Raw genomic sequence first — 25,811 nt, 5'->3', positions numbered from 1 at the left:
TACACATTACCAAATTCCAGAACTAGTGCCTTCTTGTTCCAGATGTAGCAAATGCCCACTGTGTCACTAGCAGTTTGATAAAGGAAATTTCTAGGAAAACCCAACATTTAGAAGTTTGAGTGGAAACGTCAAGAATTATCCCTCTGAAGTATTATAGATCAAATATGCCAAGCTAGCCTTTAGTGCTCCCAGCTCTGTCACCTTTGACTATTAAGTCAGGGGTGGGGAGAGAAATTTCACGTCAAACATATGAATGCATAAATTCCTTTATTGAAAATGTTGCAATAGCACTGCATTACATATATTAAATATCCATAGTTTTCTGAAGGGTCACAGAATCTTGAGAGGACAACACTGTTTCGAATATAGAACACAAACTTTAGATATGCTCTGACAAGTACAATATAATGAAATGAACTGTGTATAACAGTAGTGAAATACGTCCATTATTTTTTTTTAAAAAAACAAACCTTTTGCTTACAACCTACAAGTGTCTCATCCTTGTTAAAACTGTCTTTTAAGGTTCCCTGGAATGTCTCCAAAGTATTATGCTAATATGTAATGGTGAAAATCTGTCAGAGTAGAACTGATGGTAAGAAGAAGTGTAGGCTGCAAGTGTTAACAAAATGCCCTAAAGCGGTTTTGTACACGAAGGCTATTACTGCAGCAAGCCCAAGTTGTTAGTGTGCAGCACTACTCACTCCAAAGCAGACGTGTGTGTCTGCCCCATGTCACTGTGTACGGAGTTTCCTACACAGAAGCAATATATATGTGAAGGAAATTATTGGTACTCTTTGTGATCTGGATCTGGTTGACCAGGCCATATAGCACAAGACTGGATGGTCCCAGTTATTTCCAAGTCATTTGGAAGCAATGTCATCATGAACAGGGGAAGACCTGGATAATATGTAAGGTTTCAGCCTAGGTTGACACAGGTGGCCTTGTGAAGGCATCTTAAAGAAGGCTGAGAAGCATAGTGTATTGACCGATACTTTTTCAGGAGCATAGGAAGTTCTACTGAACTTCTCTCATGTTGACTTTATTTGCTTATCAAGGGCTCCCAAAAGTTAGGAGAACGTCAGCATTTCAGAAAGGGATAGCACTGTCTTTTCATATCTTCCTCTTCCTAACAAAATATTTTTTAGAAGTGGCAAATAACCGAAAATGGTTTCTGGTTTCAATTAACCTGCAGCACTTACATCTTTCTTACTGAATTTGGACGCAGTGCTCTCAAGTACTGCTTCATTACGTCATAAAAAAATAAAATAAGCAGAAAGAGAAGTGACTGCTTAAAAAGCAGAATGCAACCACAGGGTTCAACTCTTATTCAAGAAAGAGAACATTTTCCAAGAAAAAAGAAGAAGGGCAAAGTTACTCTGGCATGGCACTAATAGTTTTCTCTAACAAAGAGTTTCAAATAATTTATAGGGCACAGTTTAAGAATCTGTTTTTTGCCCCATAAAAATGCCACTGTTTCAAAAGCTATTCATTGTTAAGCCTGTTAAAAAGAGGATCTGTCTCCAGCACGCAACCAGACAGCTGTGTTTGATAATGGAAACTGACAATGCACCGCTTTCCAACAATCCAAAGTAATGTGTTCTGCCCAAAAACAAGATTCCTAAAATAATAAGAACAAAGCAACAACGAAGTCTTTTACAAAAATTATTTAAAAAAAAACCAGCAAAGTATAAAAATACCTAAGAAATGAAATGATTCATCACCACCGCTTAAGACATTTACTTCAGTCAATAAATCTTCCGAGCAAATTTTGAAATTAAAATGTTAAAAGAAAAAAACATGCCTATTACATTTCATAAAAATGTACTATACAAACAATAAATACGTTCCTTTAAAAATGCCCCCTTTAAGTGCTGTATACTGATTTGAAAGACTAACCCCCTTTCTCATGGAAACCATCACTATACGCTGTAGAATTTGCTAACCCAACTTTTACTTCTTTTTGGTTTTCATGTAAGCAGAATAAAAATACACATGGAATGTACTATACAGGTCTATGTTTTTCCACCAGTATTCTTTCACAGTTACAAAAAATAATGAGACTGCTTTAAACAAACTTGTAGATCGCAAATGCCTTCCATAAACATCTTGCATCCATGCTGTAAGATCACTGGCAGGGCAGAAATACGAGATCATTTTTTAAAATGCAATTAGGTTTTTCCACTTTTTGACCTAAAATCTTCTTGTGCAGCCAGGCTGTGACCAGATTTCACGGGCAGGAGAAGCATGTTCTATTGTGAGGCAGTCTACATTCCAATATTCAACATCCATTGAGTGCTCAGTAAACTTTTAAGGCAGCATGTACATCACTCAAATGTCCATACTTCCACATCTTGTATGACAAAGTCTTCTTTTTTGGATAAGATATCATTATTGAATGTGCTGCAGCAATTGCTCCGACCATGATATAAATCAGCATCTAGCCATAAACCAAACCTGCCACTGGAAAGAGAAGAAACGTGGCTGAAACAATTTATTTATTCAGTTTTTATTTATTCAAAATGACAACACAACAAGTTGCCCATTTTAACTTTCTGTTTCTTTTAGCTGGAGGGTTAAAACATTTGCTCAGCCTTCTTCCCATGAAGTCAACAGGACTTAAAAACCTTTGGTTGAATCCTGTCTGTTGTTTTTTGTCCCGAAGCAGACAGGAGAGGATTGTTGTTGTTGCTTTTTTTTTTTTAAAAAAAAGGAACATGTCAACATGGCCTTTCCCCAGATATATGGAACCTGAATATAGGCTTCTGCACTTGTTGTGTGCATGGTTCTTCTGACCTCAATGGATTGGGGCAAAAATTCATGTGGTTCTTTTATTTACTGTCCTGGATTATTTACCGATAACTGAAATAAATAATTAAAGGCTGCCATTCAGTGCTTTGCATGCAGAAAGTTCTGGGTTCAATCCCCAGCATCTCTAGGTGAAGCTGGGAGAAACCCATCTGAAACCCTGGAGAGCTGCTGCCAATCTGTGCAGACAATACTGAACCAGATGAACCAAGTGCCTTAACTATGCATAAGGCAGCTTCCTATATTCCTTTGCCCACAAGCCAGTGTAGCTATATGCGCAAGAGCCATGCACACATTCAGAGATTTTGTTCACGTCAAGTTCTGATGGTTGAAGAGATTAACCCACTCTCAAACCAAATTGCAGTTTTTGCCCTTTCAGCAAAGGAAGAGGTTGCCCACAGAGGGTTTTCCACAATATGATTAATAAAGAAACTTATTCAACTTACTCTCCACCACCAAGTTCTAAGGAAGTTACATCTCCATTGATAAAGTAGGTGTTTTCTCCACTCCACTTAAAGACCTAAGGGAGAAGAGTATAATATCATAGTTATTCAACACAGTTGCTTGCAGCTGTGGCAGAATGACAGTAAGTACTTGTTAGAGGGAAGAAGTGCAAGAGAGAGTAGCATGGTTTGTGTCAAAAATCCACTATCTTTGCCTTTGATGAAATAAGGGCCTGCTCCTGATCAAATAAGAGAACAAGGGAGGCACTCATGGTGAGTTCTGGCACCTCTTTTTCTAGAAAAAAAAGCCCTGCTCAATACTTTTTAGGTAGAAACATTTTCATTCCTTGAGAAGCATTCAACTTTCCCTTACAATCCCCCCCCCTCCTTGAGAGGTGCCAGAACTAAGTTCCGGTGAGCTCCGGCTGGAAGAAAAGCCCTGGTCTTAAGTAAAAAAAAAAAGTCCCAAGCATGTTTTAACAAGAAGCATTAAACCAGGCATCCCCAAACTTGGCCCTCCAGATGTTTTAGGACTAGAACTCCCATCATCCCTACCTAACAAGACCAGTGGTCAAGGATGATGGGAACTGTAGTCCCAAAACATCTGGAGGGCCGAGTTTGGGGGTGCCTGCATTAATCATTCCCTATGGTGATTCTGATATTGTCTTCTTTTTTCTTGGGTTGTTTTTGATCCTCTCTATTTGTGTGTCAATTTATGCTCCTAGGTGTGAATCTTATTAAAAGCAGAATATTTTGCAATGTTACAATGTGGCTGCTTTTGCCTTCCTCATTTTTCTGTTTTCCTATTACAAAAATTTAAGCCAGCTATTCTCAGTATTGACAAGTCACTGTAGCTCCTACAGTCTTGTATGTCCTCTTTTACATTCCATACAACCCACAGAAGATTTGTACAATTTCCGCCTAAACAGCCATGTTAAAAAAATGTGGTCTCTGTCAGACAATGCAACCTTTCCTATTTATTTTATGCGGTTCTTCCTTCAAGATGCCCATAACTTACATAGGATCTGCTCACATCCAGACACCAACAAAGCTGAAGCTTGTTCAGCTGTGCCAATACAAGAGCATCATTATATTTAAGCCCTTTCATTGGCATGCTTAATAATGTATTCAGAAATACACCTTCAAGCTTTAATACAAGTCTCAGCATCATTTCACATAAACAAGCATATGGTGTAAGTAAAGTGTTAGGACTATCCTCAGTGCACCTTACCTTGAAAAGAGGATCAAATGTGTATAGGAAAGTTTCTCCAGTGCCATAATAGTGATCACTGAAGTGGAAAGGATGTGTTGCATAAGCCCCAAAAACCTGCCGAAACAAAATTACAATTCTATTGGAAGATACTTCCACATTTAAAGGCATAAACATTCAAAAACATTTCAAACAAGGTTACTGTTGTTTTCACTTACTTAACCAACCTATGAAAAACATACATTGATGAAATTTTTCATATCCCTTAAGCATTGGTCATTTCTTCTGTATTTTATGATTTTAAAATTTTTATAATATGTTTTAATGATTTCATTGCGTGCACAATGGTTTGTAATGAGTTGGTAGTTTATAAATATTCGTAAAGAAATATGACTGCGGTTCAGAAATGGATAAGAAGACATAAGATGCCTTAATTCTGCTGAATTATCAGGAGTTGAAAGCCCAAACATCTCCAGCACGCAAAAGGCACAGAGAGGTTCTATCAGTCCTCTCGCACCTATCTTATAGTCAGTTTTCAATACACAGATTGCATTTCTCTTCTTGGGCAAAAGTTACCAGTATTCTAAGTTGCTCCTCCACCTAAACCCCTGGCAAAATCCAATGTAGCATGAGCAGATGTCCACTAGGGCAACAGAGTTTCCATTCCAGCCCCTGCATGCCCCAAAATTGCTCTTGAGAGCTGGAGAACCTTCCAGAGCAATTTTTGGGGTGCAGGCTGGAGGATAAGAAACCAGAAGTCCCATTGAAAAGTGGGGCACAAGTAGGCAGACATAATTAGATCTCAAACATTTTAAGACAGAAGAACAATGGCATCAATAAACTTTTGCTTTTTTATGCCAAGGCAATCTAAAAATGAACATGCAGCAGAAGTACTTTTCGCACCATGAAACACTCAAATAACTTCAAACCACAAGACAGAGATCAATTGCGCTTTTTGTTAACAGAAGATTTATTTTAAGCTACACTCCTACTGAAATACTTGGAAACAAGAGGGAAAACAAAACACAATTAAACAGGATATGTTGTGGTGCCTAACCTGATTGTCCATGTCTTTGATGACAAGCAGTACAGGGCTATCAAGAGATGCCGATTTACGATACAGTGTTTTCAAGCTGGTTCCATGTTCTTGTGTGCTGTACACTAGCCTCCAGGGATATCCCTGAACCCTTGCTGGCAGGCACTGGGCGAGCTAGAAGATAAAAGAAAGCATTGTAGTTAGTGTAAAATGCAACTGATGTGGCACTAGAAATTTCATTCCGTCCTGTATGAGAACTGAACGGTTCAACCTATAATCAGAGCTGTAACTCTGTACAATGAGGTTCATGAACAAGCTCCATAGGACAGGGCTCACCGATTGCCATTTATAAAGCGCCAAAGCACCTCAAAGTGCAAGTAGATAAATAGGTACCGCTACAGCGGGAAGGTAAATGGCGCTTCCGTGTGCTGCTCTGGTTCGCCAGAAGCGGCTTTGTCATGCTGGCCACATGACCTGGAAGCTGTACGCCGGCTCCCTCGGCCAATAACGCGAGATGAGCGCCGCAACCCCAGAGTCGGTCACGACTGGACCTAATGGTCAGGGGTCCCTTTACATATATACATACATACATACATACACACATTCTCCCCTTTATAAACTTTACCTGTTCTATATGCATATTTTCTAAGAGCACACTCTGGTTTTTTAAGACAGGCAAAGCATCTTCATCTTCTTCACTGCATCGATCATCTTCTTCACAATAGCTGCAAATGCTCTTTCGCCGTTTTGCCTCTTCTACAGTAATAATCTAAAAAGGGTTAAAAAAGAGAAAGACTTAAAAAAAATAGTCTGACAATACCGTAGTTTTTATTCTATAATGCTAGATCAGTGGTACTCAATGTTTTTATAAGAGAGAAAGTGACCCAGCACAAGGAAGGCTAGGGAAGCAGAAGAACCATCTAGTCATACCTTTGTGGGGGTACTATGTGCATTTTGAAATTTACTTATTTGACTGATGCAGTACACAGTGTGTGAAAAAAAAAGGTTCTATAAAAGAGCAAACTAATGCCCAGGTAACAATGGCATAGCTCTATCTCATTCAGAACAGGTTTACCTAGTCACGGGTGAAAATCAGTCAAACTAAATTGTGAAGGAAACACAGTAAAGGGCTGCTTTTAGCATCAGCTATCCCCCCCCCTTTCTTTGGAGCAACTGAGTTTGTAAACAGTACCACAAACTAAATCTCTCTCACTAAAATTTGTAAGAGTTAAAATACTTACCTTTGGCTGGGATTGTGCCCTTAGTTTTTAAAATAGGAGGACAAAATGGGAGGCCTAAAATAAGAATGTGTGCTGGTATTCCACTAATAGTGCTAGGGGAATGTGATTTCTCAAAAAGGTTCCACAGCATTCAGGGAACATTGCAGAGGGGGAGGAGAGGGGGAGAACATTCTGTTGCGCAAGGAGAAATCCTTGTGCTGATGGAACAAGTGATTTATCCCTATATTGAATACAACCCTATGCCCCCCAATCCAGGAACCCTGAAGGGCTCACAAACCAAGGAACAATTCTCTTGCGTTTGCTGTGATCTGTACAAGGGGACTCCTTTCTTCCAGGTTATCTAGCCAACAATGGTCAGATATTGTGAATTGGATGGCAACTGACTGGCCTTATAACTAAGCCTAGAGGACTCTTTTGATCCTAACCTGTAAGATTCATTCAGCGATGGAAGAAGTGGCCTTATTTAACATGTATGCTAAGGAACTGTTCTGTAACGGGCAGAGAGTTCTTAGAGAGGATGATATTATAATGTGGTGGAGTTTGCTCTCTGGTTTTTATCTATACCACCACATTATTCCAACCACATGACCTCTCATAGAATCACATCAGATATGAGTAATCTAATAGCTAAAGGGGTTGTTTTATGGTAATGGACATCCATATATATTGATCCTAATTTGTTTGCTACATTATATTTGACTGTCAAAGGAAGAAGACAGTGTAAAATAAACATGGACATTTATTGGCTTATGGTCAAATTAGGTCATCTTATTTGAAATGTTTTCCATTACAGCTATCCTATGCTGTGATCCTCCAACTTCTACTACCATGGTAAAAATGAGGGAAATGTTTTTAAAGGATTTACTATTTAGATTGCTTTTTGTCTGATGGAAACCTGTACAGTAATATACTTTTCTTTATTTTATTTCATTAATTTTTTTGCCATGTTTCAGAATAAAAGCCTGCTTAAGGTAGTTTTGTCATAAAAAAACATTAAACATTAACTTAAAACAACTGCAGAACACATACCCCAATCCGAATAAAACCTACGGTAATAAACAACTTAATGTGATTTAACACTTCATATATGCTACTTGTCCTTCAGAGGAGTGTGTCTGCCTTTTTCAAGTCCAGGAAGGAAGTGCTCAGGGGCAGCTTACGGAAATACTCGAACTGATTAATTAAAATCTCAAGGTACAATAATGAAAACAAGATAAAAACAATGAATAGAAAAACAGAAGATAGAAGAGCTAGTGTGTTTCCCAAGTTGGGAACAAAATGTTGACCATGTGCACCTGCAATTGAGATGCAAAATATGTATTTTATTTGCATGTGAAGAGGCAGTTGCAGACACATTGAAGGACAGGATTAAAAACAAACAGCAACAGCAGGAACTCCTTTTACAACCCTTTTAATGCCATAATCCTATACACAGAGAATAAGTGCAACTCAATAGTACGTACTTCAGAGTAGGCGTATGTACCAAGATTATCAAGAGCCAAGGTGGAAAATCACAATTTCAACAGAAATCCATTCTATAACAAGGGCAACAACATGATCTCACACCATGTGAAGCACTGCATTTGTCATGCATATCAAAAATGATATGCAACGTATCTTAATTACAACTACATTTCAATATGATCTATGATGAACAATTTTATTAACCAGGAGACAGCACTCCCATTCTGAATGTGCTATGTTCTATGTTGACAATTGGCAAGCAAAAGAACTAAAAGACGACAACTTTCATTTTAACCTACCTTCACGAAGGGCTCCTGGTCAGGCTTGGCACAGAATATTATTTGAAAATTCACAGCCATTTCCTTTCGTCTGTCTCTTATGATTTTCATTTTTCCTTGCCTTGCTGTCAATTCTGATTTCTCACCACAAGTGAAGCTCCTGTCTCTACAGCTAACTCTGAAACAGGCTGCTTTCTAAACTGCCTTATATACCAAACTTACTTTCGTTTTCTCTAGAACGGCAGCCTGGCAACAGATTCAACACAGACAAGAGTTTCTTGTAAATAGGGTAGGAGTCAGTTGGCAGCAGCAGTCCATTTTCAGATTAGGTTTTACAGCAAGCAAAAAAGCATTTTACTTTTATTGCCATCCACTACCTAAACATAAATTTACAGTGCTTCCAAGATTTCACAAGAGCAGGCTCTCTTGCCTATTCCCCAAAAATTGCAGGAATCTCGGGATTCTCTCGTACACTATCACCTCTCAATGGACTTTTTCTCTAAACCCAATTGATCAAACATCCACTGATCAGCATTGATCAGCACTGATCACTGATAAGGGACATCACTTCCTAATAGCTGCAGTGTCCTTTCTTGATTTCACTTATCTCCAGCCATCTCAAGGAACTCTGCTCTCTTGAGTAAGGCTGTCATAAAAACATTTTAAAAAGGTAAAGGACCCCTGACAGTTAAGACCAGTCGCAGCCGACTCTGGGGTTGCGGCGCTCATCTCTCTTTACAGGCCGAGGGAGCCGGCGTTTGTCTGCAGACAGTTTTCCCGGGTCATATGGCCAGCATAACTAAGCCACTTCTGGCACAACGGAACACCGAAACCAGAGCAGTGCACAGAAATGTGGTCTACCTTCCCACCGGAGCGGTACCTATTTATCTACTTGCACTTTTTTGGCATGCTTTCGAACTGCTAAGGTTCGCAGGAGCTGGGACTGAGCAACGGGAGCCCACCCCGTCATGGGGATTCAAACTGACGACCTTCTATCAGCAGGCCCAAGAGGCTCAGTGGTTTAGACCACAGTGCTCAATACCAGCTCCTATTGGTCAACTGGGTTCAGGAAACTATATGTCTATCAAGGGACCAATGCTAATAATGGCCAGAATATGTAGAAAAGAATAAGGGACTCTTCCCAAAATAACCTTCAGACCACTCCAGATTGTACACCCACATATCTAGGATCCTGTCTTCTGTGTGATGGCAAATAATTGTTTCAACTGAGTTCTCTGTTTGGTCTTAATATGCAGTCAAGCCTTCCTCTACCATGCCACCCCAGGTTATATGCACCCACAACCTGAGAAAAGTGGGTGGCATTCAACTAAATAGTTCCGCTAGTGCACTGATTACTGCTAGCATGATGGAATTTCTTCCCTCTCTTCCTCCCACATGTTTTCTGCACTATCCCCAAATCTGTTCTGAAGGGGTAGGGGGAATCCTCAGAATAGATTTCATGGGGGAGGGGAGGGGGCAAATGTTCTATTGTGCAAGGAAGAATCCTTCCCCTGACAGACTGTTCCACTTAGTGCTATGCTGAACACATCCCTATGTCACTTGCATTTTTTTTTTTAAAAAATGGTTTTAAAGTTCTAAACTGATTTAAGATGAATCAAATCAAATCCAATTGAAACAAATTAAAACAGGTTAAACCTGTCTTTCTTTAAACTTACCACTGTGCAATTGATATTAAATCAGTATATATAATGTGATTATTTAGGCTCCCTGTCTTGGGTCACAATTTGAAGTAGCCCAAATTTTCCATTACCTCATTTATGAGTATTGCAGTGATTTAGAACATTCCTGTGCATCTCAAAAGAGGTAGTCTCCTAGTCATAGAGGTGTGATACTTACAAGAATATAAACTGCCAACTCATAACAATATCAAGGTCATATACATTAAAATAATTGAAACATATTGTATGTGGTAGGCCAAGCTTATTTTGGAGTTCAGGGATATATAAACCTTTGTTCCTTTTTATGCTTTCTGACTGAGTTGTGAATTTTCAACTCAAGGAAGAACTTGAAATTGGTAACCAACTTCAGCACGGAGCTCAGAAAGTAGTCACATGGTAAACATCTGTGTGCTCTCACTGCTAGTCTCTATATCCTTTGCATGCGGCAATTTGAATGGTCCAACCAATACGTCATGCATTGCTGCCTTTCACAGTTTCCACTGCTTGATTAATTCCCTGTAACAATTAACACTTTTCCGGGTATGCCCAAAGTTAGCCACTCCCATTTTTTGGAAACATCAGAGGAGCACACACCCTAGATAAACGGATAGCCTACTATAGATTTTACTTATTTTAAACTAATGTTTATGGCTCTTATCTTATAGTTTTATATCATCCAAATCAGTTTAATTTTCTGCTCTAAGTCAGAGGAAAGGAAGGACACCAACACGTCTTAGTGCCCCGCTGTCAGGAAATTAGCAGCGAGATGGATACCTGCCTACCTGTGGCAACTTGAATGGCTTTTATCCTGCCTTTTGCTTTCAAGCGCTTGATTCATATCCTGTAACAATTAACACTTTCCCAGGTATACCTAGACAAAGCTTGTCCCTCCCATTATTTGGGAACAGCTAAGCCGCTTCTGGCAGTTTAGGCTAAAACAGCAAGTCTGAACCTATTGACTGTTAGTTTTTTAATGTAAAAGTTTATGATTATCACACACCTTTATATCATTAGCCACCCTCAGTTTCCAGTCAGAGGAATATAAAAAAACATTTATATAAATGAAATTAAATATTAAGGTTCTTTGAATTTTTTTAAGCAGCCCTATAAAGTGTGTGTGTGTGTGTGTGTGTGTGTGTGTGTGTGTGTGTGTGTCTTACAAAGAAAATAACTGAATGATTGAGATAGCAATAGGGTCAACTTTAGGCTTTTGTGGGGAAAACAGAAACGACTCCTAATGGTACCTTCTTACTCATCTCATATGTATACTCATATTCTCTCTCTCTCTCTCTTTCTCTCTCTCTCTCTCTCTCTCTCACACACACACACACACACACACACACGTCATCTAGGGACGGGACACATTCTCACTGCCACCACATGCAAACAACGTAGTAGAACCAGTAGTTCTCTTGCCTCAAAGAACATCTCCCATTCCTTCCTTCCATAGTGTAGTGTGTAGCTGCAGGATCAGTGAAGCTCAGACTACAAACAGGGCAAATTTGTCTCCCCAAAGATGATTTAAAAAAAAAAACAAATTATTTACAAAATGCCCCAGTCTGGATCAGGATCTCCCTTCATATTGTTTTCCTGCCAAAATTTTCCCCCAACTTCACCACTACCACCACAAAAATCAGGGCACATAGCAGTTTTAGGGAGTGATGTTTTACCTAGGCAGGGTTGCTGTCTAACCGGTATAATCCACTAGCTTTCTAACTCTATGCTTTTTGGTACATTTAGTATAGGAGCCACACATTTATTGGGAACATAGGAGCCACTGTCCAGAAGAGTTATTTCGGTTAGTAGGGATTATGTTCTTCAAGCTACATGTGATTTCTTTCTGCATGTTTTGATTTGCTTTAATGTAACAATGCTTTAATTGTTTTTATAAATCAAATACATAAATACTACCGGGAAGAAATAAACGGGAAAAGGGTCGTTAGTTTTTATCAACTGTCTGAACCAGTTGTTCCAAAACTACACAGAAAGAAGGACAGGGGGACACTTAAAAAGTCAAGAAAAACAAGGAAATGAACAAGGAGGAAAGGAGCTCTGATAGGGCTCAGTGGCTGCACAAAATGAGGTTGCAGGTTCCCCAAGTGTGCATTAAGATACATGTCATTCTTTTATTGTTGTCCACTGCTTCTTGTCCTTCATGAGCTAATGCGTTCTGAAAATTGTTGTTCTGTGTCATAATAAAACAGGTGTTGTGATTTTATGTTGTAATATACACTCATCAGATCTCTGCATATTTACCATACCGGTACATGTTTCATGGCTGCCTGGAAGATGGTCATAAAGTCATTTTGAAATTACAGTACAGGGATTTGAATGTGTGTTTTTTTCAATAAATTCCCACTGCAAAAGAAACTCATTCGATGGCAAGTAAATTAAACAATAATTCTAAAATAAAATAAAACTCTATTTCCTTTTAAGGATCCTCTGCTTTAGATCTAAAGGAATATCATATCACATTATTTCCTGAATTTTATCCAACATATCCCTCCAAAATTGCTTTGGTAGAGCTACATCTCCCCCACACATTTTTTTTTTAAAAAATCCTGAATGTGTGTATGCCTCTGAATCAAAGATTCTCACGATTCATCTTACAGGCAGATGTTGCAAGTTAATATCTGAGCCTGAACTACATAATTTGTATTATTTTTTTATCCTGTTGATGACACAAATCTTTAACTCACCCTACAAATCCTTTGATTTATGTGAATTTAAAGTAACTGTCTACAAAAATTAATGGCAGTAATAAAGTATGTATCTGATCTAGACAAATTTGTTTAACACAAGAAACTTTGCTTCAAGATTAAATAAGAAATATTTAACCATATAATTATGTAAATGTTGCTCTGGGCTCCTTTGGGAGAAAGGACAAGGTATAAATTTAATAAACAAACAAAATGAAGAGTTTTGCACGGATGCCAATACGGTATGAACAAGCAATGCAGACAAACAGAAAACTTGTGCCTTTTTAACAACTCAAAGATTGTGCTGTAGTGCAGTGTTTCCCAACCTTGGGACCCCAGCTGTTTTTGGACTACAACTTCCATCATCCCTAGCTAGCAAGACCAGTAGTCAGGGATGATGAGAATTGTAGTCTGAAAACAGCTGGAGACACCAGGTTGGGAAACACTGCTGTAGTGGACAAATTATTTGACCAAGGTTGTTGTGAAGATGAAACTGCATGGCCTGAGCTTCTAGGAATAGGGATAAACATGGAACTGATTAAATGTTTGGGATTTCTTTTCCACAACTGAACCTGAATATATGTGACTGAAATATATTTTGCTAGAATTCATAGTCTTTGTGTTGTATCCAGTTGTATCTCTTTCCCTTGTAGCATATCTTATATAAGTATATACAGTGGTCCCTTGACTTACGAAGTACTCGACTTACGAAATTTCGAGTTATGAATGGGGGGAAAATGGCCGCACACTTACATTTTTTTTTACATCCGAAAGGAAAAGCGTTGCAGTTTAGATGGGGTTTTCTCGACTTATGAATTTTTCCGTTTCCAATGCATTCCTATGGGAAACCGCTTTTTTTGACTTACAAATTTTTCGACCTACGAATGTGCATTCGGAACGGATTAAATTCGTAAGTCGAGGGACCACTGTAGTTTTAAATCTATCAATGTTTAATTGTATTTTTCCAGTTTTTAGCCATTCTTGTTTTTGTCTAAACTGCCTTCAGTCCCATTAGGGGAAAGGCGGGGTATAAATTATTAATAGTAGTAATAACAGGGAATTTATGTCTGGTTTCAGGAGCACTCACTTACCAGGAAATATGAAACAGGCCTCGAAATGGCTACTGAAAAATCAGAGTGGAGTATATATGCATGTAACGAATTTATTAGTACTACAAAATAAAAATATTCTATAGAAAAATGGAGTATTTTCATATTATACAGGAAACCAAACGTACAAAATACAATAATTCATTTTATTATGTTTGGAGTAATTAAAAATGTAGTAATTAATATGTTTACATATTTGTTGATGTATTTATTTGTTGATTTTGGAATTATTAAATTGAATAAATAATAAATGCATTTTTCTTGATGCATTTCTTGATATGCATTCTCACAAATGCATATAGTTCTTTATTTGAACTCTACAGTTAACCTGCGATATTTAGTATAAAACTAACATAGGACTGTATTATCCATTTATTCATTGCAGCCGAGTCCATGAAAAGCAGAATGCTTTAAGGAACTGATTTAAAAGCCAGTGCTCAACAAGCAATGGAGTGGTGTGAAGGGTGAGGATGCAAAGTGATTTTGGACTTTTTTTTAAAAAAAATGGTACTTTATATTATAACACATGGTCCAACCATGCATGCAACCATGAGGACTATGAACTTACTTTAGAAGAGGCCAACGACAGGTTACAATCAGTAGGAATAAATCTCCTTGGCAGCCAGATGTGTTGTTATATATGAATTCTGCCATGGAGTTTCAAATACTTCTGATTTGAAAACAGATACCACTCACCTCCCAGCTTTTTGTTGAAGGTTCACTGAAGAAGTTGTCTATCATGTCAAGCTCCTCCTTTTCCACCACAACGAAGCCCTGTTCTTTAGCATCTTTGCCATAGACATCTGGTGACCACTGTACAAAGAAGGTATACAGGTGATCTACCCTGTGGAGTGAAAGCAAAAATATAGGGGCTGAGCATTCCAAAACCCTTCATGGGAGGCAGATACACTAACAGTAAAACTTTGTGCACATCTTCTCAAAGGTAAGTCCAAATCAGTTAGGTAGAACTGACTCCTAGGCAAGTGTAAAATACTAACACCACTTGCCAACTACCTAAATGAAGCTTTTTTGAACATGTTCAGTGAATGTGGCAGCAGCTTTTGTTTTTGTCCAAATATTTGGTGAGAGCTGGACCGAACCTCAGGCTTACACTTTCTCCCTACTCCTACCTCACAGAACACCCAAACTGCAAAACCCTGTAGTTATTCAATGTTGACTCTCTTATCCCTTGATTTTGAAGCAGCTTTGCATTACAGATTCAGGGGTATTCCTGCAGTCAGACAGCACAGGAAACAAACCATCCTTTGATGCTGCAATTATCAAGTGATAAACATATATGAAAAAGAAAAACTCGTAAAGAGATAATGGGTCACTCTGGCTGAGACCAAAGGCCCAGCTCATTCAAGATTTTGTTCTTCCAACAGCAAACCAGATGCATAACAGCTTGTGATCCTGAGTTTTGGTTTTCCATGAGAAACAGAGGGAAGGCAGTTGCAATTTTATCTAATCTTTCTGCAACCACTTCCTACCAATCCACAGTGCACTACCCATGATTGAGTTATTCCACTGGGGTGGGGGAAAATCCCTCTAGACATGCAAGTGACTCACTTCATGTCTTTCCACCTGATGTTTCACTGTTTCATTTTGTGTCACTGCAGCCTTTCCCAGCCTGGTGAGCGCCAAACATTTTGGACTACAGTTTCCATCAGTCCCAGCCAACATTGCCAATGGCCAGTGATTCTTGGAACCGTAGCCCCAAACAACTGGAGGGCAGCAGATTGGGGACGACTGTTCGCAAAATGTATATATCACTTGATTTTTGGGGGGGAGACCCCCCCAAAAAAATCTCAAAGCGGTTTACAAATAGGATAAAACAAGAAAATCAAGCAAAAGCTACAAAAGTACTTTAAAACATACAAAAGTTAAAATACTAAAACAGATTAAAATTACCCCAACTTCCTAAGTACCTGTTTCCAGAACAGATCAACTTGCCTATTCTGAAAGTGATATATCAAGTGGTAACAAATTTCTAGAGAACCAGACAGAAACATAAACCTGCTAAGAGAAAGGCAATCACTTTGTTAAAGACTATCAAATTGTAAACATTTTACTGTGTGTGAATTCTGGTAGCCAACTATTAATCTCGTCACAGTTCTTAGATAAAAAGATAAACCATACAAATCACTCTCATATACACATTTAAAGCAAGAGTCTCAAGCCTTCCGGCATATTTTCAAGCAATTGTTTTGGGTATCAAGCATAAGACAATTTCAAGAAACACATATACAGCACTGATGTATTTCTGGAAGATACCAATTTGGAGCAAACAGTATATTACCATTATTCTATCCCACGCTTCTTCCCGAAGGAACCCAGGACAGCAAACAACAAAAACAAGAAAAATGATATAGTTATTGTTGTTTCCTCAAATATCCTCACAACTAAATAATTTCAAGGTTCCAGGAACCAACATACTTCTGCCACCAAGTGCCTGAGTAAACATGAAGATTTTTAAATTCCTCCTGAATGATAAGAATGAAGGAGGGAGACACATACACTGTGTACCAGGGAAGGCATCCCATAAACAGGAAATTACTGCACAGAAGGCCTTATCATGGGTCTGAGGCAGCCAGGTAGCACTCAGTTGCAGCACCACCAACAGGACCTCCCCTGCTGGTAACCCACTGAAAACATCACTGCTGTCTTAATTTCAGGGATTCTCAGCTCACTAGTCAAGCTTGTCAGCTGATTAAAGCAACCATAAATAAGTTCTAGCTTAATAAAGGTAAAGGGACCCCTGACCATTAGGTCCAGTCGTGACCGACTCTGGGGTTGTGGCGCTCATCTCGCATTATTAGCTGAGGGAGCCGGTGCACAGCTTCCAGGTCATGTGGCCAGCATGACAAAGCTGCTTCTGGCGAACCAGAGCAGCACACGGAAACGCTGTTTACCTTCCCGCTGTAGCGATACCTATTGCTATACCGATACCGATACTTGGACTTTGACATGCTTTCGAACTGCTAGGTTGGCAGGAGCTGGGACCGATCAACGGGAGCTCACCCCGTCGCGGGGATTCGAACCGCCGACCTTCTGATCGGCAAGCCCTAGGCTCAGTGGTTTGACCCACAGTGCCACCTAATAAGTGGGTCTAATTAGTCATTTGGTGCCAGGTGATTGACAGGTGGGTGGACCCAGCCACCTGTCAATGTAGCCTGCAGAAGATTGGCTGATTTTGGATCTGACCCTGCCCCCGCAAGTAGTTCCCCACCCCCAGCTTAAAGCATTTTGACTTGTAGACAAATTTGCAGACAGAAGAAGAAGAAGAAGAGTTTGGATTTGATATCCTGCTTTATCACTACCCGAAGGAGTCTCAAAGCGGCTAACAATCTCCTTTCCCTTCCTCCCCCACAACAGACACTCTGTGAGGTGAGTGGGGCTGAGAGACTTCAGAGAAGCATGACTAGCCCAAGGTCACCCAGCAGCTGCATGTGGAGGAGCGGAGACGCGAATCCGGCTTCCCAGATTACGACTCTTAACCACTACACCACACTGGCTCACAAAGAAACTAGTGGAGAACCTGGCAATGCTGAGTCTCTAGAAGAGGGCAGGAAGAAGGTAGGGACTGGTCAAGAATATATTTTGTACAAATTTTGCACTGGATGCAGAAAATTCTCTACCTGTGGTGATTCCACCTACAGCTGTGCTAAGTGCAAACTTAAATGCCCAGTTCTCCTCATTTCAAAGCATCTTCCTGAATGGGATTGTTCTACAAGCCACACCAGCATGCATGGGATGTAGCTCTCACTCTTTATTACCAAAGCTGAACTTAATCATGTTATCTTGATCAAAGGCTTTAAGGTTTGAAATGCTGAACAGGTAAAGCCAACGCCAGTCAAAACAAGTGAGTGACCTTGTTTGCCAGCCTTTCAGTGTCACTCCAACTCTTCTAAAACAAAGCTTTATTTGTACACAAATAAGTTTGACCAGGTGTTCTTATGGGTAACTTACAAAGGACACAGTCCCTGCTCAGAGAAACAAAAACTCTGTTTTGGCCACCACTGCACCTAGAAGGTGGTTGTTGGAAATGCAGCATAACAGTTGCAGGGAGAAATGTCAAGACTGGGGGACTGACCCATAATTAACTAGCAATAATTAGCATGATTTATACAGTTACTGGCTGCAGAAGGGTAGGTGCAGGGCCAGAGTTACGGTAGGTTTGATGAGGCCCTAAGCTACTGAAGGTAATGGGGACCTTTATATGTCCAGCTGTCCTTTGCCAACAACAAATTGTCACTGTTTTTTGTGTTGAAGAAATGCTACATGGTAATTTATGGGCCTAATAGGTATATAAAGCCATTTCCACATAACAAATAGGAGCCTACACTACACAAAAGACTGTTGCTGTATGTAGGTTTTATATTGTTTATCTTATATTTCGGAAATGCACATCCAGGTTTTTTCCCTTTATTTGGGGGGGGGGGCCAAGAGAGTGGGGCCCTATGCTATAGCTTGTTTAGCTTATACGTAAATCTGGCACTGGGTAGGTGGGAGAAGAGCTAACATACTGCTTTATCTTTCAAGGAAAAGGTTATTTTGTTCTCCTCTGCATTATATTACCATTCCTGCACTGCCAAAATATCAGAAATAACTTTAAGGTCCTTCCTTTCTTCAAAACCAAGGCTGGTACTATTCAAATGTCGTTGGAGTTGAACTGCCATCATTCCCATCCAGCATTGCCAATGATCAGGATGATGGAAGTTTCTGCTCAGCTACTACTGAAAGGCTACAAGTTCCCCACCTTTGGGGGGGAAGCCCTCTGTTTTGTGTGTGCACACACATGCACACACACTTCCTTTTAAAAAAGAAACACCATGCCAGGCTATTACCAGCAGTCCTTGATTCCAACGCGTTCCCAACTATCAATTCTTACAGAGCAGTGTTTAAAATAGAAGGTGGGATTCACCTAATGAACTTCCACTTGCACAATGGACTTCCCTGTGTCTCTCGAAATTGGCTCAGAGCTTCCAGAACAGCATGAAGTGGGACAAAATGACCATTCCATCTGGCAAACTGAAATGCCTGAAAGATGGCACATTTGTCATCGGCTCCATGTACTCTTCCCGACATTGTTTCATTCCAATATAGTGCCTTGGGGGGGGGGTCTCTCTGGTGGGAGTGGGCAACTTTAATCGGGAAGTGGCTGGAGAGAGAAGAATTCAATCTCTCCTTCCTTCATGCTGCAGTCCTGGTCCAGATCAGTGCCCATCCTTACTCCTGAGTAAATGAAACACATATGCAGACTTGCATGATTACTGCAATGTATTCTTCGACTCAAACCACTCACCACATTATTGGCTCAGTGTTTTGGTGTACAAGCAGAAGCAAGCAAAGGACTCTAGTGAAAGGTTGCTTTGTTTTCAGAGCATCTTTTCACAGATGCATAGCACAGGATACAGACAGAGGGGATTAGATGTGCTTCACCACGGATATTTTAAAGGATGTAAAAGTAATTTAAATTGTAAAACAGAAAATTATGTGTGTGTGTGCATAAAGATGCGTTTCACCAAGTCAACTGATCCCTGAAGTAAGTGCTATGCCATTAAGACTATGTACCATTACTCATTACCCCCTCTCTAATATTACCTGAACCATAAAATTCTGCAGCAGGGGCTGCTTTTGCAATTTGCCAGTGCTTTATAAGCGCTGATAACTCTATCTAGTCATCACTGCTTATAACGTACTGGCAAATGGAAAGCAGGCACTACTGCAGAGGTATATAGATACAAACTACTAGCCTATTATTCTTCAAGCATAACAAGCACATACAAAAGCAATACAGCTTATTTATACATTCTATGCCCTTTTAAAATGTGGGGTTTGGGGGGGGATTGGGTTGTTTTTAATCTGATTATGTATTTTGTGGTTTTATATTTTGATTTTATTCTGTGAACCGCCCTGAGACCTGAGGGAGGTATATAAATTCAATAAATAAATAAATAAATAAAATACTTACCCTCTAGAACTGTTGAAATTCCCCATTGCAAGATACACAATGAAGGACTTTCAGTAAGCTGGCTAGATGCAGTGGTACAACTGGGTCAACATAAAGATTCAAGCAGAGCAAAGAAGGACCCTTATAAAGCATACCTCCCTAATGATTATTGCTTCTAGAGTTTCGTGCCAAAGATAAGGGCTCCTCCTATTTCACAATCACAAGGCAACAGTGGCCAAAGTCACTGATTAACCAGTTTCATTGTCTACGTTGACAAAGTAAGATATGCTTTGGGAGAGAGTGCTTGCTGCATGTCCAAAGTCACACAGAAGATAGACGTGTCCAGCAGAAGACGCCAAGAGCTGCAGCTGCGGCACGTTGTAACTTATTGCAAAGTCAGTCATGCAGATGGGCTGCATGATCCACCAGCAAGCTTATCAGCTACATGACCTCATTTCCAGGATGGCTGGGCCTTGCTAGGCTGTTGCAGTGAAAACAGCCAAGAGTCTTGTAGTACTTTAAACACATCTATATATAAACTTGTAAGGAACTGAATCCATCATTTCATCAAATGGGTTTCATTTTGTTCTTGGAACTTTTAAGAATGTTGTTATGGGTCATGCTTCGATATCAAGAGATGTGTTGCCACATAAATAAAATGCAACACAGCTCTTAATAATAAAACATCACCTTGGGAACAAATCTAAGAACTCAAATGAAATATCACACACACATCACACACACATCACACACACACACACACACACACAGAGAGAGAGAGAGAGCAGCTGTGTTTCATTTTAAATACTCATGCTACTGCCTTGTTCAGTCACTCCATTAGTTCACTCTTCAGCTTTGGAAAGAGTCTCGAGTGCTTCCTTCCTCAGACTCAATCTGCTTTCCGCCAAGTCTTTTCCGGACTATTATTCCCTTTACACTATTTTTGCTACCCATTTATTTTAGGCTTTCCCCCATTCACTCTTGTTTGAAGGTCAAACTAGATGTGAGACGAAACATGCAAAGGCAGGGGAGAAAAGGGGAGTTTTTTATATATATATAGTGGTTGTCAGGGTCAGGGAGGGGATTTTTTTTATCAGGACCACTGTGCAAAGAGCCAGGAAATACAATCATTTCCTCTACCATGATTGTTGTGATAAAAACCACCTTCCTCCCCCACTAGCCTACAAAGCTGTCCTGGAGAGAAACTTCCATTAGCACCTTGGGGCTTTCTTATATATGTATTAAAAAAAGTTCAGCTGACATCATAGTAAGTGACACATGTAGCTTCTAATCTAGTTTGGCCTCTGTTACTTGAAATTCTGTGAACATCAGTTGTTCTTTTTAACTCAGTTTTTAAGCGAGAAATCCAAACCCCAGATCTGCCAGGATGGGCAGAATTTAAAGGTTTGTTTTCCCTCTGTCAGGCTTATACCGGGTCAGCCAGCAAGAGCTACGCTCCTGAACAGAATTTGTAATGGGGGTTGTGATACTTAGCACTAATCACACCACACAGTCACCAGCCAGGCTGTGTTATCACATTCCACAAAGCAAATAACAAGAAGCTGAATGTGCCTTGGACAGAAGGAAATACCACGTATCTGCAGGGACAAATCACCCTCTTCGGTTCCATTTACATGATGTTGGCAACAAAACAATAACAAGAATATCTGGGAAATGAAAGGCTTCTCTAACAGGAGCACATATCACACAGCTGGTGGACAAGAAATGTAGTTCTTATAAACTCTGGAAAGGTCCTGAAAAGTGACAGCTTACCTTTCTCGTGGAACAGCAAACCAGTACTCTGGTTGCTTTCTTCTTTTACTATATTGCTGAGCCATTGTGGAGCTTTGAGAAGTAAAGGACTTCCTCATAGGCTTGCCCACTTTGATGCACAAAAACATCGGAGGGGACTTGCTTTTCTCTTCCTTTGAAGGAAGCATATCTGAATCCAAAAGACCAGAGTTATAACACAGCAAATGGAGCACATTGGCCAGGCCTGCGACACAATTTAGCCTTTATCAAGGAGTGACTTAAGAAATGCAGAATATGGTTTTGAATTTATTATATTTAAATGTATATTCTGTGAACATTCTATACTAATTGCCCTTCAGTGTATTTTAACTGCTTTTAATACTGTATTTTAAAATTATTGCAACCCAACCTGCAACATCATGGTGAAGGTCTGGTAGGAAATTATTATGCTTATTCTCAGCTTACATAAATATATATATAAATTGCAGCCGGTTTTTCTCCAAGACTAATTTAAGGGAATCAACAAAAATACTTTGCAGAAAGAAATGAAAAAAACAACTTATGAAATAACTTTGATACTTGACTTGCAGAAAAAGAAGCTCAAGTGGGTTTTAATGTAGCCCCTACAATTAGGAAAATTCAATTTTTTGACACATTCCCACATCTTAACCATATTCAAGTCATAAGAAAGAAACCCAAGAGTATTCCACATCTCTAGAAACAACTGCAGAAAGAGATTAGAATCAAGGGCAGACTCGTTAATTTTTTGTAGGACATAACTGTGCTGTTGAGCAATCTGTAAAAAAACAAGGTTGAAAAGAACTATTGGAAACTGGAGGAGAATTTCTGTCCTTCATTAACATAGGGTGCTACAATAACACTATGGCAAGCAGGCCTACCTTCAATGGGCACTTGGATTCTCTGCAGCAGCCAGAGTCTGATTTCAGACTTATTATCTAGCTGAGATGGCAATGAAGAGGCTATTGATCCTTCATGGTCCTTTTTCTCTGCTGTTGCGCCAACTTCTGACGACGCCTCTTTCCTTCCATTGGAACACAAATCGGGACCTGCTCTTTTGCCTTTCACAAATTTATTGGCTTGGGAATGTGAAGAGCTAAGGGTGAGGTCTATGCCTCCTGGTATACTGTTCCCCTCTTCCTTGACGTTAGCCTTACATAAGTCATCAGTAGTCTGTGGCTCATCCTTATCTTTACTGAGGTAAAATTCAATAAGTTTGTCTTTATTCAGCTCCTTGTTTGCATCCAGAGTTGTTTCAACCTTATTTGTTGGTGAACTACTCCCCTTGTTTATTTCAGGCACCACATCTAGCTTCTCACAGGACTCTAAATCAAGCACATCTTTAAGAACTTCATGCTTTGTCCCTGATGAATCCAACACCGATTGGTCACAATTTTCTTTATTTGTTTCTTGCAACCAAACTTCCTTTCTCATTTTAGAGTCATTGGGAACGCCAACTGTTCCAACATCTCTGCTCTTTACTTTGCTATCAGTCTGTGATGAAGTCTCTTCCAGTTCAATAAAACTATCTTTTTCCAGAAGGGAATTATCTTTGGATAGGTCCAGACTAACACTCTCTACAGAATGTTCCGTGGTACATTTCAAAGCCACCCTTTTTGAAGGCTCAGGAGTGTCGGAGTCCCTTTGTGTTTCCTCTGACTTGAAGGTCACCAAGGAAGAACTTTCAGGAGGTTTAAGTTCAAGATCTGTAGACTTCTCCTTCTCTGTGGGCTTTATCGGTGTGGAATTCAGGGTGACAAAGTTGTCTGCTTTGGGCTTCTTCTTCTCCTTGTTTATAGATTTAAATTTGCTGAAAGGGTTGATATCCTTCTCAGAAGCAAGGTCTTCCCACTCACCAGGCCTGTACAAAGGACAAAGATCCTTTGGAATGTCGCTGTCAGGAAAGATGGTGGATGCATATGGAATGTTAAAAATGGAGAACAAAATGAAAACAAAATGAAAACTCAATAAATACTAAAACAAATAAACAAAACAAATGGCAAAAAGGAACTTTCAACTAAAATACACCAAAGCAACATTGAAATAATTTGAAATAAACCAATTTTGCTTCTTGCAAAATAAAATGCAAGCAAACTGAAATAAGCAATTATGGAGCTGAAAGAATTGGTATAACAGAATATTTGTATTTTGAAGTTCATGTTGTGAAAGTGGAGAAATGGATGTATTATTAGGTACTCTGCAGATATTTTTAAGGCCGAGGGGGAAAGACAAGACCCAGCCTGAGTCATCAAGTTACTACAAAAGGAGCAATAGAATGACCATAAACTGTATAATTTCTTTTCTGTGATGGTTTTCAAGCCACGGATAGCAAACAAATCCCATCTCATCAGCTGAGACTGATACAAAAGACTAGAAGCAGATTTAAGAGACCCAAGCTCAAAAACATGAGGAGGCCTCAGAAATCAGAAGATCTACAAGTCTATTATTTTCAAGGCTCTTGAAATTTTCCTTCTCTCAGCTGACAGCATAAGCCTTTGAATGAGCCAAGATTCATGCTCTCAAGCTTTTCTCAGCAATCACAAAAACATTTTTTTAAAGAGAAAATTTTAAACAGTTCGGCAAGCTGCCCAACCTTGCTTCAAATAAATAAACTGAAGCCTGTGCATGCGTATAAGCTCACATTTTCTCATCCAGTATACAGAGATTAATAACGAATAACTTCAAGCCACTGGAAGAACCCCTGTATTTGCAAAGTGATTTCACAACTCCAGCGCTTCTCACCACTGGAGCAAATGTTCAGTAAAGACATGAAGATCCCTCTCATTACCTATGTGGTCATTATATGTGATGATACGAATTATGCAATTGCAGCTGTACCTGTAAAGTAGCTGTATAGCATTAGTACCATTCATACAATCATAGGAAGAGATTCAAGGACGTTAGTACTAACTGTCTTCAGAGGAAGATCCCACATACATATGCCAATAATTTGGAGCTCACAGCAGTGAAATATTTAAGCATTATCCTTTAATTAATGTTGTGGGACATTCTGCTGAAAAACCTGTTCAAATAAAGAAACTAGCCTTACTAGATCCTTGACACTTTATTTCATTTCCCAGTTCCTTTCCCTGCCCCCCCTTTTCACTGACTCTGTGCTTCTTAATTTAAAAAAAAAAAGATTTAAGCCCAGTTTACGTGTCATTTTCGTGAGGTGATAAAAGTGGTCACACAAGAATTTTTGCCTACTCGTAGTCATGTGGTGAGATGAATTAAGCAGGAGTTTTGTGCAGCTGGTGCCAAATGCATTGCTTTCCTTTCCTTTGGACTACATCAGTGAGGAGAAGAAGGAGGTCCTGTCATCTGGACAGCCCAGGACCTCAATGCACACTACCTATGCTTGCTTGCATGTAGTATTTTATGGGCAGCAATGTATAAACAAGTTGTGGAGGGCTTTCCATACAAAGAGGGTCACCGTATACAACCTCACCACTTGGGGGGGGGGGGTAATGTGTGACCTGGGCCTAGCCTGTACCACCATTCCTAATGAATACAGAACTATTCTGCATCTCCCTTCCCTCCCACCCTCATTAACTGTTTTGCTCCTCAAGTTCTTCAGAGTTTTCCTTTCACTTCCCACTGGTTGTCCTCCACATCCCACTGGTTACATTCAAACAGGGTCAACAAAGAATACTTCTTACGATGGCAGGGCATCTTTAATCTTCATGTGAGAGATATCGTTGTAGAGTGCAATCGATACAACCTCATCCATGGGGCAAATGAGCCCGTACTCTTCACAGCCATTCTCAATCACCAGAGGGTCTGACTTGTGCGGATCAAACATGATGGTGTTGGGAGTGACTATCATGACCCCTCCTACCACACCCTTAAAATAAAAACAAATGAATTAGCACATCACATTTTTGAGACATGTTCGCAGTACTGTCTGTCGTCCCTCATGTTCCCTCTCCCAAATTCTTTATACACCCCTCATTGTCATTCCCCCACCCCGCCCTTGCAATCATGTTTTCTACCAAAGTGCTTACTCTGAACAGACAACAGGTCAATACCCTACTAATACCAAGTAGTGATAAGGATCCCAAGTGCTCAAAACACATCTATCTTCAGCAGACAAGGCCAGAGTTATAAAAGGGGATCAAGGTATT

The 25,811-nt window shown here is 39.7% G+C and overlaps 1 protein-coding gene across 7 annotated transcripts in view; it reads right to left on the bottom strand.

The window, feature by feature from the left end:
- Positions 1-250: 250 nt before the first annotated feature.
- Positions 251-25,811, bottom strand: part of NCOA7 (nuclear receptor coactivator 7) — a 62,479-nt gene continuing 36,918 nt past the window's right edge. For 4 of the 7 annotated variants that reach the window (XM_035109245.2, XM_035109246.2, XM_035109248.2 and 1 more), the window contains 9 exons: positions 25,347-25,531; positions 22,569-23,581; positions 21,691-21,859; positions 14,661-14,808; positions 6,120-6,263; positions 5,516-5,668; positions 4,480-4,575; positions 3,252-3,325; positions 251-2,460 (listed from right to left, as the gene is read on the bottom strand). In XM_035109245.2, coding sequence (XP_034965136.2) covers positions 2,325-2,460; positions 3,252-3,325; positions 4,480-4,575; positions 5,516-5,668; positions 6,120-6,263; positions 14,661-14,808; positions 21,691-21,859; positions 22,569-23,581; positions 25,347-25,531 — 2,118 coding nt within the window. In that variant the 3' untranslated portion in view covers positions 251-2,324. The other 3 variants (XM_035109247.2, XM_035109244.2, XM_035109249.2) reach the window with 2 other exon arrangements.

The sequence above is a fragment of the Zootoca vivipara genome, chromosome 3 (genome assembly GCF_963506605.1).
Source record: "Zootoca vivipara chromosome 3, rZooViv1.1, whole genome shotgun sequence".
Taxonomy (NCBI): Eukaryota; Metazoa; Chordata; class Lepidosauria; order Squamata; family Lacertidae; genus Zootoca; species Zootoca vivipara.
Note: the sequence above shows the minus strand (reverse complement) of the source record. Positions and strands in the feature narration are given on the sequence as shown.